Genomic DNA, 13480 nt, shown 5'->3' with positions numbered 1-13480 from the left:
ATTTGTCATCGCCGGTGCGCTCCATATCGCTGTGCACGTGATGGCCCACTGACAGACGGCCCACTGCTGAGGCACCCGTGCCATAAAGTGGCCTTGTGCTTTTTTACAAACCATCATGTATCTGGCCTTCGGTTTTCCTGTCCCCGCTGCTGACCTGTGGATCGATAGCATCTGTAATTTTACGCCCTGGTGGCTGTGGGTAATTGGTTAAAGCTTGCCACCCCGGCACACACTTGTGGGTTGGTGTGATGTGTCCACGGTTTTCTGAACTTCATTGTTGAGGCCACCGTAATCAAATGGATTGCATGGCCTGGGACGGGGGAAAATCCCCACCGGATAGCAACTGTGAAAACGGAGAATGTTATTTTTGTACACGCGAGCAGACACACACACACATTACAAACCTTGAACCTGTTCACGATTGCGGCACAGGTGCTGTGTAAGAGAATACATATCTGTTGTGCGACTCGCGGGTGTTGAGAAACTGTTCGATCGTTGGCGTGCCGTGTTCACATTTACATCTGTGCACGTAATGGGGTTCACCTTCGCCAAACACGAGAAGTGTCGGTGGCTTCTCACCGCAACAAATTGATCTCATTCTACCGCTCCGAACTCCGTTTTGCCATTGATGCCCGGTACAGAACGCATCACTGTAAGCTTTATTTAAACTACTATTTAAACAATTTTTTTTTATTTTACCAGGTAAAGCCTACTGAGCCAGCGATCTGTCCACAAATGAGAGCTCAACGAAGTGGCTCATTGTGTGGAAATGTATCGCAGCCAAATACTCTAAACGCTTGTTTCTAAATGTGGAGGGAAGAACTGGAGGACCCCGAGAAAAATTCACGCGACCACGGCGAGAGAGACACGCAAACTCCACAGGCATCAGGGTCGGGATCGAACTCACGACCTTCCGTGTATCAGGCGAGGTAGTTAACATCTCCCCCCCCCCTCCTTGATCTACGCAGGGAATGGCATTGGGCTATCATCATCCTCAAAGTGTTACAAAATAAGTCTGCTCAATATATTTTTGGATCATATCATCTCCCACGTAAATTCCCATACCCTTAGAATCTCCCACCCTGTCCCTGCTCCAAGCCCCCCCCCCTCAGCCCATCCTCCGCCCCCCCCCCCCCGCCCACCACCACCCACCCAGCCCCCTTACCCCCCCAGCCCATCCTCCGCCCACCCCTTCACCCCCCCGCCCACCCACCCCCCCTTACCCCCACCCCCCCCAGCCCATCCTCCGCCCACCCCGCCCCCTCACCCCCACCCACCCAACCCCTTACCCCCCCCCAGCCCATCCTCCGCCCACCCCACCCCCTCACCCCCCACCCACCCAACCCATCCTCCGCCCACCCCACCCCTCACCCCCCCAGCCCATCCTCCGCCCACCCCCTCACCCCCCCGCCCACCCACCCCACCCCCTCACCCCCCCAGCCCATCCTCCGCCCACCCCCTCACCCCCCCGCCCACCCACCCCACCCCCTCACCCCCCCAGCCCATCCTCCGCCCACCCCCTCACCCCCCCGCCCACCCACCCCACCCCCTCACCCCCCCAGCCCATCCTCCGCCCACCCCCTCACCCCCCCGCCCACCCACCCCACCCCCATATCCCCACCCCCCCTAGCCCATCCTCCGCCCACCACACCCCCCCGCCCACCCACCCCACCCCCGCACCCCCCCAGCCCATCCTCCGCCCACCCCCTCACCCCCCCCCCGCCCACCCACCCCCTTACTAACACCCCCCCCAGCCCATCCTCCGCCCACCCCACCCGCTCACCCCCACCCCCAGTCCCTCCATGCGAGAACCAAACTCGGTTTAAATCTCTTCCGTGTGGCGGGTCCTAATCTCTGGAATAACCGAGCGAAAATGTTTGAGATCAAAAGCTCATCATTCTTGTCCCACTCTAAATCACCTTTGGACCTCAGAATTTCTTTCAAGTGTACAGCGCTCTGCTTTTCAGACTTTAATTATCAATCTTTGTATGTGATGCGTTCTCGTCGCCTTGTATTGATTGTGCTGGTTGTGCCACGTCAATGCACGACCTTGCCATTGGGAACTTGACCGTGTCCACAGTTGTTTGTGGACGGATGTGTTCATGTGTTTTGTTGTTGCTGCAGCAACCAGGTCTCTGTAGCCAAGTCCCCCCCTAAAATGAGCATGTATTGCCCAATGGGGTTTACCTGTGCCAAAATAACACTTAGATAAAACACATTGTCCTGCGGAGGGAGCTGGTAGGAACGTTGGGTTGCTCGGTCAATGGCCAGGGTTAACGGCGGCGTGGTGTATTCCGCAAATATGGTCGACTGTGAGGACGGGCACAAGCCGGCGTGAGTAGGTTAAACGTTGAGTTTTATAAGGGCACCACGGGGTGACCAGCCCCTCCCCACCCAGCCCCACCCTCCCACCCCCCACCCAGCCCCCACCCAGCCCCACCCCTCCCACCCTCCACCCAGCCCCACCCCTCCCACCCCTCCCACCCCCCACCCAGCTCCATCCCTCCCCACCCAGCCCCTCTCCACCCAGCCCCACCCCTCCCATTTTTGGATGCACGACGGACGGACGGACCTAAATCATGAACGTACAGCCCTTTGTCAATCAACCGCGAGATGAGAGCCTCCCCACACCTTACAGGCCATGGAGGTGGGGGAGGTTATTTGACCATACTTCACCACCGTGGTCAGTCCGGGTTGCTGCTGAAAGCAGCTGTATCATATAAGTACATTACGATACAACAACGGGTGTTGCTGCCTACTGCCCTCTGCTGCCCACAACGCGACCCGGCAGCAGCAGTAGCGAAATTCCAACGTCTGTTACGCACAGAGCCACCCATTCAAGCACCATCCAGACTCTACTCTGGCTTCTGAGAGCTGGCGAGGTCATGTGCATCCATTCCAGGTGACTTGGTAATAGGCTAATAAAGGTAACTAACACTATATCATTACTACATGCTCTTTTATTTGACAATTATTGGCTGGTTTTTCGTCACAGTTAACGTATATTTTGGCTACCTCGCACCAACACCACCACGAGAGAGAGAGTTGTATCTGTTTAAAACAACGCGTAGCCACTCGTTTGCACAAAACGAACCTTTTTAAAACGAAAGTTACGATGTACAAAATAATAGTTACAACTGAAATCACCACCAGTTTAAATATCATCACTTAAATGTCGAAGGTTTTTTGTTGACGGGCACCCCTAGAGTAATGGATAGGGCATTGTCAATTGTTCAGCTTTAGAGCTGCGTTCACAGCAGAGGCTCTTTGATGGACAGCTACTGCCCCCTACCTGCAGAGCGATTTACAGATTTATGTTTAAGATTTACAATATGCAGTTAATATTTCGGAAAATATATTACCACGGAGGTTCATTGACATATAGTATTATACTTGTATCAGGGATTCATTGCTTCATGTACGTACATTTATTTTAGCTTGTCTTTTTTTATTCAATCTCTCTCCGTGACATTAAACGAATCTGATTTCTCGAAAGGACAGTCGCAGATCACTTCGTTAAATCTCTGTGCGGCGAGGCAAGCAGGTTATTATCGCCTGTCATATCCACGAAAGAAAACAAACAGTAGGGCCCGTTGCAGCATGCTAAAGTGTTGGTCACAAAATTCCGGTCACACCCACATTGCTGCCGTGCCCTGCAAGCAGAGGTCGCAACCGGGTACCCGATACCCGTACCCTACCCGATACCCGGCTACCCGTACCCGGCCGGGTACGGGTACCCGTTTGCGACCCTGGTGCGGCCGGGACCGGGTAAGGAATCAAAACCCGTTTGCGACCTCTGCCTGCAAGCCACCACTCAGGGCCAACCTCGCGAGCGGACACTTGACAACTGTGAGATGCCACCGCAGAAAATACAAACTAGATCACAAGACGATATCCCTCTTTCCCATATCTGTGCCTCTAACAAGAAATACACCCGCAGTTGTTTTCACACATGCCATTGGCCAAGTGGCCTTCTGGGAATTATTTCATCAGCATTGATTTAACACAAGTTTTGCCATTTAGCGCCTCATCAGCAAGGAGTCAGGCTTGCTGAAACCGATGCTGGTAAACATTCGAGTGAACAGCACTGCAGTGTTGTACTACAATATGCACAGCATAATGGGAGGCCATTCTAGACGATGGGTGAAAAAGCCGGGGCCGGCCCAAGACACATTGGCAGGACGATGTCGCTCGGCTGGCCTGGGAACGCCTGGGAATTCCCCAGGAAGAGCTACAATCTGTCGCCAGGGAAAGGGAGGTCTGGAACGCCCTACTCAACATACTGCCGCCGCAACCGTCACCAGGACAAGCAGATTAAGAAACGAACGAGGAGTTTAATTGGATGTCTTCTTGTCGTGGCAAGTTCATAGAAGGCGGTGCCACTTTGATTTTCAAAACTGCAATACTCTTCACTTATGTCCTAAGCTCGTTGTTCAACACCGTGGGTCCCCGTCCTTTGATCGTACGCAGCTATTGAACTAATCATCCACTCTTGCAATGTCCCAGGACCAAACCATCCACCCACAATGCACCGACTACAGCGCTAGGATATGCTGAGACTGGGCCTATTGGCCAATTTCCTATGATGGATGGCATTAGCGAGTGAGTTTAGGGGGTAGAACTGAGATATTCAATTTTAGTTTTTCATATTATTACGCGTGCTGACCCAAGAAAGCTCCAATTGAGTCTCAACTCTGTTTCAGGAGGGTCCTGCCAAGTTCTCGCAGTAGGGGGCGATGATTTATATTTGTAATACAATAGTAATTGGCAGATCATTGTTAGCATTGGGATGTATGGCCAATTCCAATAACATTGCATGGTTTTTGTTTTTAGTTATGGGAGGAAACCGTTGCAGAACCAGGGGAAGAGAGAACATACAAACTCCAGAGGCACCGACTTGCATTTCTATGTTCACACGAGTCTCACTGGGTGGTAGGTGACGGGCAGGGTGACGCCACCATCGCCACCATCAACCGCGCGTCATTCTGAGTGTGGCTTGCAGAGGTGGGACAAAGTCATTGTTATGCAAGTCCAAGTCGAGTCTGAAGTCATCAAATTCATGACTCGAGTCTGACTCGAGTCCAAGTCACATGACTCGAGTCCACACCACTGGCTTGTGGGGGTTTCTTTCCTTCAGTGGGCAGGCTGTGGGAGGTGGCGACAATGTGTCAAGGGGACAAAGCAGTTGACCACAGAAACAGAGTACACCCTTTAGAACATTGTTGTTAATTGACGTTTTATGGGAGGAGACAAATTAAGATTGAGACTGAATAGCTTTCGTACATTATTTTGATCCCAATATGCCAGCCTCACATTTCTTTCCAAACACGCCTGATTTAAAAAAAAAATACAGTTAGGTGCATACCCAATGAAACAGCGTTACTTTGTTGAAAGGAAACATGAGTAAAATAAATAAAAGGTAATACGGTATCGGATGTCATAACATTTTAATAGCTCGCGATGATAATTAGTACCTTTTTATTTAGCGAGGTGTTACGGTGCAGATACAATATTGTACTTTTTTTAAACAAGTCCTGAGGTATATATATCTCGTAGCATATGTCAACTGGCTATGTACCACAGGTGCGTTCACACACGTGATGCTTTGCCTCTTTTTGAAGGGTGACTCGGGTGGGCTACGTAATGTCAATTAAAATACAGCAACACATTTCAAGCATTTTAAACTTAACAAAGCAATAGTATTGAATAATACAGTACACAGCTACCGGAACTTCAATGTTGTTAATCGTAATCAATAAAACAAATTATAATTAAATATTATATAGAATATTATTTCCATTTATTTAAATATACACCAAATTAATCACAGTATTTGATGCACAAGCACTCCCAACAAACAACTCAACCAACACGTTCGGCAAGAACGCTGTCTTAAAAATAAACAAACAACTGACGTTTCGTGCAATATCCCTTTGCATAGCACATAGGAGGGCCATTGCTCGAAACGTCGCATATTACATTCCTGTTAAGGCCACCCTGTTATTGACGAACGCGTTAACTTGTACGTATTGTGATTAGTCATATATGTGTAAGAAAGAAGGGTGATGCAGTGGTTAACGCACGCCACGATGAACCCCAGCCACCCGAGTTTGATTCCTCGCCATGGCTACGAACATCACAGGTTTTATATCGGAAGCGGTGCTGGATCTCCCTACTTCAACCCACATGAACAACGCGTGGTGTAGTGCAGTTAAGAACGAACCCCTATGACTAACAAGGTCATGGAGAGGCCTCCATTCAGCAGTGGATTAAAAAAGCATGTTACTGCCCTCTACTGTCCACCGAGCGGCAGCAGCAGCAGCAGGTGTTGGTATTGACACCTACAGGTGAGGACTGGCTCACCTGCACAGGTAGGTGGAGGTGAGGGTGTGCAGGTGGGGTGTTTAGGTGGGTGGGTGTGTCTGGCAGGTGATGGTGTGCAGGTGGGGTGTGTAGAGGGTGGGTAGCTGTGTAGGTGAGGGTGTGGAGGTGGGTGGGTGTGTCTGGCAGGTGAGGTTGTGTGTAGGTCGGTGGGTGTGTCTGGCAGGTGAAGGTGTTGTAGGTGGGTGGGTGTGCAGGTGGGGTGTGTAGGTGGGTGGGTGTGTCTGGCAGGTGAGGGTGTGTAGGTGGCTATGTGCAGGTGGGGTGTGTAGGTGGGTGGGGTGTGTAGGTAGGTGGGTGTGTAGGTGGGTGGGTGTGTAGGTGGGTGCGTGGGTGTGTAGGTGGGTGGGTGTGTAGGTGGGTGATGTGTCTGGCAGGTGAGGGTGTATAGGTGAGGGTGTGTAGGTGGGTGGTTGTGTAGGTGGGTGGGTGTGTCTGGAAGGTGAGGGTGTGTAGGTGGGTGGTTGTGTAGGTGGGTGGTGTGTCTGGCAGGTGAGGGTGTATAGGTGAGGGTGTGTAGGTGGGTGGGTGTGTAGGTGGGTGGTTGTGTAGGTGGGTGGGTGTGTCTGGAAGGTGAGGGTGTGTAGGTGAGGGTGTGTAGGTGGGTGGTTGTGTAGGTGGGTAGGTGTGTCTGGCAGGTGAGGTTGTGTAGGTGGGTGGTTGTGTAGGTGGGTGGGCGTGTCTGGCAGGTGAGGGTGTGTAGGTGGGTGGGTGTGTCTGGCAGGTGGGTGGGTGTGTAGGTGAGGTTGTGGAGGTGGGTGATTGTGTAGGTGGGTGGGTGTGTCTGACAGGTGGGTGGGTGTGTAGGTGAGGTTGTGGAGGTGGGCGTGTCTGGCAGGTGAGGGTGTGTAGGTGGGTGGGTGTGTCTGGCAGGTGGGTGGGTGTATAGGTGAGGTTGTGGAGGTGGGCGTGTCTGGCAGGTGAGGGTGTGTAGGTGAGGGTGTAGGTGGGGGTTTGTAGGTGGGTGGGCGTGTCTGACAGGTGGGTGGGTGTATAGGTGAGGTTGTGGAGGTGGGTGTGTCTGGCAGGTGAGGGTGGGGCCACTGCAGGTGACGACGAGGAAGAGGGAGGTGGCTGGACTGGATCTCACCTGCACGCACCTGTGTGTGTGCGTGACGCTTGCTCGGCTGAGCGGTGGCGGTGTGAGAGGCGCTGGGGGCGACTGAGCCAGTGACGGAGCGAGCGCCGCTCACTCGCAGCAGCAGCAGCCGCAGTCGCCGGGGCGTCCATTAAAACGCGAAGCAGAAGGCCTCCGCCGCTCGCTTCGCTTTCGAGGAGTCCTCGTCCTCGTCAACCGCGACGCGCAGCCGAAGACGACGACGACGACGACGAGGAGGAGGTACAGCAGCTCCAGCTGCTGCTGCTCCTGCTGCTGCTGCTGCCTCTCGTGGTGTCTCACGGGGGGAGGGAGCGCGGAAGGAGCCAGGGGAGGCGCTCCCTGATCGGCTGCGGTGATAATCGCGAGTCTTGACATCTCGACACAGCAGCGACAACCTCCACAGAATCGCCTCCTCGTCATCTCGGCGTAGACTCATCGGCATCTCGTTATCCTCCCCTTAATATCCACGTGTGCAGCCTTTGATTACAGTGCGGTCATCGATATTTCCGTATCGACTCAACATAGCCTCTCAATTTTCCCCGGTTTCATATCTCGGCTATTTATTTCATCAACATCATCCCCACAACATCCCAACATCGACTCGACATCTACCTCGAATACATCTTCAACATTATCTTCACATACTACATCCTCAGCATCCCAATATATACCCGTCAATGTTTCACTCGTCTCATCTGCATAACCTCACAATCTTTACATCCCCTACTTAATAAACTCACATCTCAGTCCCAGCATCTCAACATACCGAAACTTCATCAGCACACTCTTCATACCTCCTGAACGTCGTCCACTATTTGCCATTGCTGCTGCTGATCCTCCTGCCTCCACCTCCATCCACCAAAGCCAGCGAGCAAGGGGGAGACCTCCTCGATGGAGGGACATGAGACCGTGAAGACTGACGCCTCTGCACCTCGTGATGCCGTCGATTCGAGTTCAGGGAAGGTTCAAATCCCCAGTCTCCTGGTGGGCACAACTCCACTGGCAGGCGGCCGTGGGACCGCGGCACCCAGCACGGTTGGGCCCTCTGGGCTGCCAGCGTTGCCCAAGAGTCTGAGCGGGCTTTTGAGCTCGGCTGGCGGTGGCTTCGGGAGCCACGGGAGTGGCCCGACGTCGTGGCGAGAGCTGGAGAGGACCTACGCCAAGAGGTCCATGATCCAGGACGACCTACAGCGGGGCCGGAGTGGGGCTGCGGAGGGACGCATGTTGCTGGCCAGCTGCAAGCCCGGCAATCTGGACCTGGCGATGGCTCTGCTGCGCAAGGAAATGGTGAGATTTTTTTTTACAACGTCTACCACAGGGCCGACTTGTCGATGGGGGCCTTTAATGGTCACATTTGTGGAAGTCTGTCACCCAGAATGTCACCTCTCTGGAATTTTTTTCCAGGTTTCATGTCGACTGGTGTGGTTAATTTTGGTGGTCTGCTCCGCAATTTGAAGCACGTTCCTCCTAATTGGTTCGATCGCCGTTATTTTTAATGGGCAAGAAATAGTATTTTGATTTTGTGCGAATAAAAAATAAGAGATTTTTTTAATCTGATGATCATGATGATGAAAGTTGTGAGTGGTGGCCAAGAACATGCATGAGCACACTTGCTGTAGTTGTTGGTGCTGTTGTATTTTATCCAATTATTTGAAATGCATTTAAACTCGATCGAGTGCTGCATATATGTAATGTTAAATGCTTATCTGGAATTTAATAGCGTTACAATACAGAGACGCTCAATTAATCTGCTTCAATAATGACACATCCTTTTGGAAGCTTTTAAAAATAGAAACTACCTAATGGTTTCATATTTTAGCGTTGTTTGATTCTAAGCATACGCCAGCTGTCTACTTGAAGTTCCTATAATGTAATCCAGTATTTGATGATCTCATAAATAACCTGCACACAGCTCTGTCAGGAGTTGTTGGGTCATGGACGCGTTAGACCGGTTCAAATGTCTGTCCATCGCCTGTTTGGTGTAGGAAATGAACAGTCCTTGTGAAGTGTAACCAGTTAACTACCGGAAGAACTGCCCTTTAACTGTAATTCTTGGCTCTGCCAATACTGTATCGTGTGTGTTTGTGTTTTTGAACATTGCCCTTAGGCAACAAGGCCACTTTCAAAATGGTTTGGCTGTAAAGTGCCAGCAGGTGTGTTGTGCTACGGTAGCAAACGTCGGTGCTATTGGCCATGTAGAGTACTTACTGTACAATAAATGAATACTGTACCAACAGCGTCATGGGGATCCTGGTGTCATGTACATTTTAGCGTTCTGGACTTGCAATGCAGAGGTCGCCAGTTTAACGGCCCCACACTTGCTAATATGATGCAAGTCTCTTAAATGTCTGATTCCCATCCCCCCGTCCCTGTTCACCTTAGTAGTATAAATGGGTACATTACTGCCGTTCGGCAGGTTGCGTGTGGTCGAGTAAGTGTGGGTACAGCCAGCTCTTTTGAGACGTCGGGCCAATTTGAAAGAGGAGACCGACTGTGCTTTAGAGGGGCTATTTAAAGCTGCCTCGAGTGGAGGGCCAGCAGTATTGTGAGTAGGCAGTGTCAGGGCTGCACCTCCACCACCAGCATCGCGGTCAATGTTGGTGGTGAACAAGATGACTTGCGGCAAAGTTATATGGGCGTTGTTAATTGCACACTCTGTGTGCATGGTTGTGTTGAGGTCTCCAAGACTGCAGTTTTATAGCGAATCTAAACACATAAAATGTGTGCGGTCTGTGTCATGTAGGTCATCGTTGCTAAAATCCAAGCATTTATTATTTTACTTTTTTTCCCTTGGTAGTCATTTCATTTATGCATTTTTTTTGCAAGCACAAATGGTTCTCTGTTGCAATATCTTTGTCCTGTCTATCTTGGAATTCAACAACAGTATTCGGTCAAAAACGTTTACATTATTTTCTGAAGTGGACTGAAGTTTTAATTAATTGAAATGGTGTCTCTTGCACACGGTGCAGATGGGACTCCGGCAGCTGGACATGTCCCTGCTGTGCCAGTTGTCGGCCCTCAATGAGGGCATGCAAGAGTACAAGACGCTCGTGCAAGACCTCTCCATGGCCTCTTCCGTCACTCCCTCCGAGACGTCCTTTGAGGACGACTACGACGGCGAGTTTTCCCCGAGGAGCGGCTCGTACGCCGTGGGCTCCTCGCGTTTAAACGAACCTTTCCAGATGACTATTTGACACTACACAAGGTTGTTCTTGTTGTTGACAATCCCAGAATTCCCTCTCGTCGACCAATTGCGACTGCCACCATGAAACTGCCACCATAAAATTAGAAGGCCAAAACATCTCCCAGGTCTATTTCGTGGCCCATCCATTTGTAATATACTAGTTACTTATTGGATACAATTAAATATAAATACTGGGGAGTATGTGAAACATCATGTTTTCTTCGTTAGATTGGTTTTGGTGGGCTTCATAGAATGTCATGTCATAGTTGTGGCCCTATGAATATTTTTGTTTAAATATAAATAGTGCAATTGATTTTTGGTGACGCCATTCAACAGCAGTAAAATAAAGCCATTGGTCTAAAGATTAATAGCCTTGTGAAGTATAGTAGTAGTTATGTCTAGCACAGCAGTTTACTGTATGTATCAATGCCTTTGCATTAGTCCTTAGGTAATTCAGCGAATTTATCAAAAACTTTAAAAAAACTATGGGTATCACTGTGATAGTGTAAAATCTGCTATAATCAAGTGCACAACATCTCATTGTTTCTGGCCTGTAACATGGTTATCGTCAGCTCTGGTTTCAGCGTATCTCAGGGGTACGCTTCACATTGTGGGCTCGTAAAGGGACTACATTTTGTCTTAATATTCCCAGAGTATATCTGACTGACATGGGTGTGCCTGTCCAGTCTTGCTACTTGAGTTTTTGAAGCTCACATGCTTCTCTGCCATATCAAGGCAGTGCTCCACTGAAGGCCAGTAACGTGACACAGGGTCTGTCGAATGTATGGAAGACCGCGATTGTTGTTTAGTGGAGTTGCGGGTATCTCATAAAGCCAGAGCTGCCACGGGTGAACATCAGAAATGACAATGTTTGCAGCACCGGCACAATGCAGATAGTAGGGGTAGAAAAGGGTTCATTGATTGTTATTTTAAAACTCATGATGCTTATTGATGTGGGATTCTATCTTGGGAATGACCTCCCGGGTAACACGTGAATATGAGCTATGCTTTGGCTTGTAAAGTTGATTTTAAAAAGCAAGTGGCCTTCACGTTAAACAGAATAGACTAGCAGACAATATCTGCCTCTGCGCGCATAACATATAAAGGTAATCTTACACAACCCATCAGCTTCCCGGCCCTCCAAGAATACATGAGGTGGCAGCATTAATTCAGATAAAAGCACATTTTGGAGCGGGTTTGACATTGATTGTCACCTCAGCCGTCAGGCTCACTTGAATCAATATGGTGAACTACGAGATGTAATCGACAAGGACACTATCTTTAATATATGGGTTTCACTTTAAACATATCATGTAACTATGACTGCACATTAAAATGACATAAGCCTCCCTCCAATTTGCCTAACATTCACCTGCTTGTCCCTTGTCCTGAAAAATGCCTTTTGAAAACCAAATCTGGTTCAGCATTCTGAATGTAGGCAGCTTTATCTGGGTGCTTTTGATCTATACCTTATTGCATAAATGTTTCCATTCGTTTTATTCCTTTACGTTTTTTCATGTTTTTCTTGGATTGGTGTACGGGTATAATTTACAAAAATGCCATTTGTTTAATCCTGGTGCATGTCAGGACACTGTAGGGTCACACTGATTCTGTTTAGTTTGTGGCTTTATAAAAATCAGGTCAAACTTTACTTGCACTGATTTGCTGTTTCGTGTGGTCCCATGTCCACGAACAATAGTTTGTCTGAGAGCATTCACAGCATTTAAACATTTCTTGGTATTTTAAAGCATTCGTACATGAGAGGCACATACCAACTTAACAATCTGTAATGTTGCCTATCCAGTTGAGATTGTGAAATGAAGTGAATGGTTCTGGATTTGTATTGGCTGTTAGTTTGTTCTGCTGCATTCCTAATCTTTTTCAAATATTATTTTTGCATCTTGACCAAATGTTTATTTAGTTTTCAAATGCAATGTGTATACGTGATGGAATTTGTTATGTTGGTTCATTGGAACTCATGAACTGAATACATTTACATACATACACTGTATGTGTTTTGCAAAGCTTTGTTGAAGTATCGCAGTCGTCAGCGCGTTTGCATACTGCCATGAACAATAACAGGCCGGTGATCGCTCAGGGGTGTGTTAGTTCTTCATGCCAGGGTGCAGATGCAGCATAAATAGAAGTTGAAAAAGAAAGAGGTTTAGCTCAAGACTGATTGCATTCTTGGGGAGCTCCTGTTGTGTTTAGCACACTGGACTTGCAATTTAGAGGTCTCAGGTTCGATCGTATTTTCCGGTGCTCCACTTGAGCAACGTTGCAAGTTTCTCACATCCCTTCACCTCTATCCGCCCAGCAGCGTTAGATGGTGGGTAATACCACGGTTACCGAGTAGGTAAGTAGCTGCCCTTGAACTGGAATTCCTGGCCCTGCCAATACTGTACTGTGCTGTGTTTTTAAACATTGCCCTTGAGCAACGGCTCACTTCAAAAATGGTCTGGCTGTTATAAGGTGCCAGCCGGTGGGTTATGGTGATGCAAATCGTGGGCGCTATTGGGCACGTAGAATGTTTGCTGTCAATACATACTGTACGGTGGGGAGGTAGCCGTGGTGTAACGGTCAGCACACTGGACTTGCAATCCCAGAGGTCGCCAGATCGATCTCCCTACACTGCACTTGAAACAATGAGACCACGATTATTAAATCCGCCTTCCCTCCCCGCCTCTGTCCACCCCACTGGTATTAATGTGTTCATCACAACTGATTGGCAGGTCGTATGCGGTGGGGTAAAGTGTGGGCACCCCCACCTTCCTCTAACACGTCTGGTCAGCCTGAAAGAGAACTCAAGCACGAGG

At 49.5% G+C, this 13480-nt stretch overlaps 1 protein-coding gene across 1 annotated transcript; it reads left to right on the top strand.

The window, feature by feature from the left end:
- Window positions 1–7424: 7424 nt before the first annotated feature.
- Window positions 7425–12670, top strand: LOC133342309 (protein FAM89A-like). The gene is made up of 2 exons (XM_061551394.1): window positions 7425–8767; window positions 10450–12670. Exons 1-2 carry the CDS (start codon window positions 8372–8374, stop codon window positions 10672–10674), a joined length of 621 nt encoding a protein of 206 aa, XP_061407378.1. The 5' UTR covers window positions 7425–8371; the 3' UTR covers window positions 10675–12670.
- The last annotated feature ends 810 nt before the right edge of the window (window positions 12671–13480 follow it).

Source organism: Lethenteron reissneri, chromosome 14, assembly GCF_015708825.2.
Source record: "Lethenteron reissneri isolate LAM-NWPU_2019-01 chromosome 14, ASM1570882v1, whole genome shotgun sequence".
Classification (NCBI taxonomy): Eukaryota; Metazoa; Chordata; class Hyperoartia; order Petromyzontiformes; family Petromyzontidae; genus Lethenteron; species Lethenteron reissneri.
This window is presented reverse-complemented; position numbering and strand designations above follow the sequence as displayed.

Excerpts from the sequence above, each read along its gene's own strand:
- LOC133342309 (XM_061551394.1), top strand. The coding sequence starts at position 8,372 with ATGGAGGGACATGAGACCGTGAAGACTGACGCCTCTGCACCTCGTGAT. Across the intron at positions 8,768-10,449 it reads CTCTGCTGCGCAAGGAAATG|ATGGGACTCCGGCAGCTGGA; the intron begins GTGAGATTTTTT and ends CACACGGTGCAG.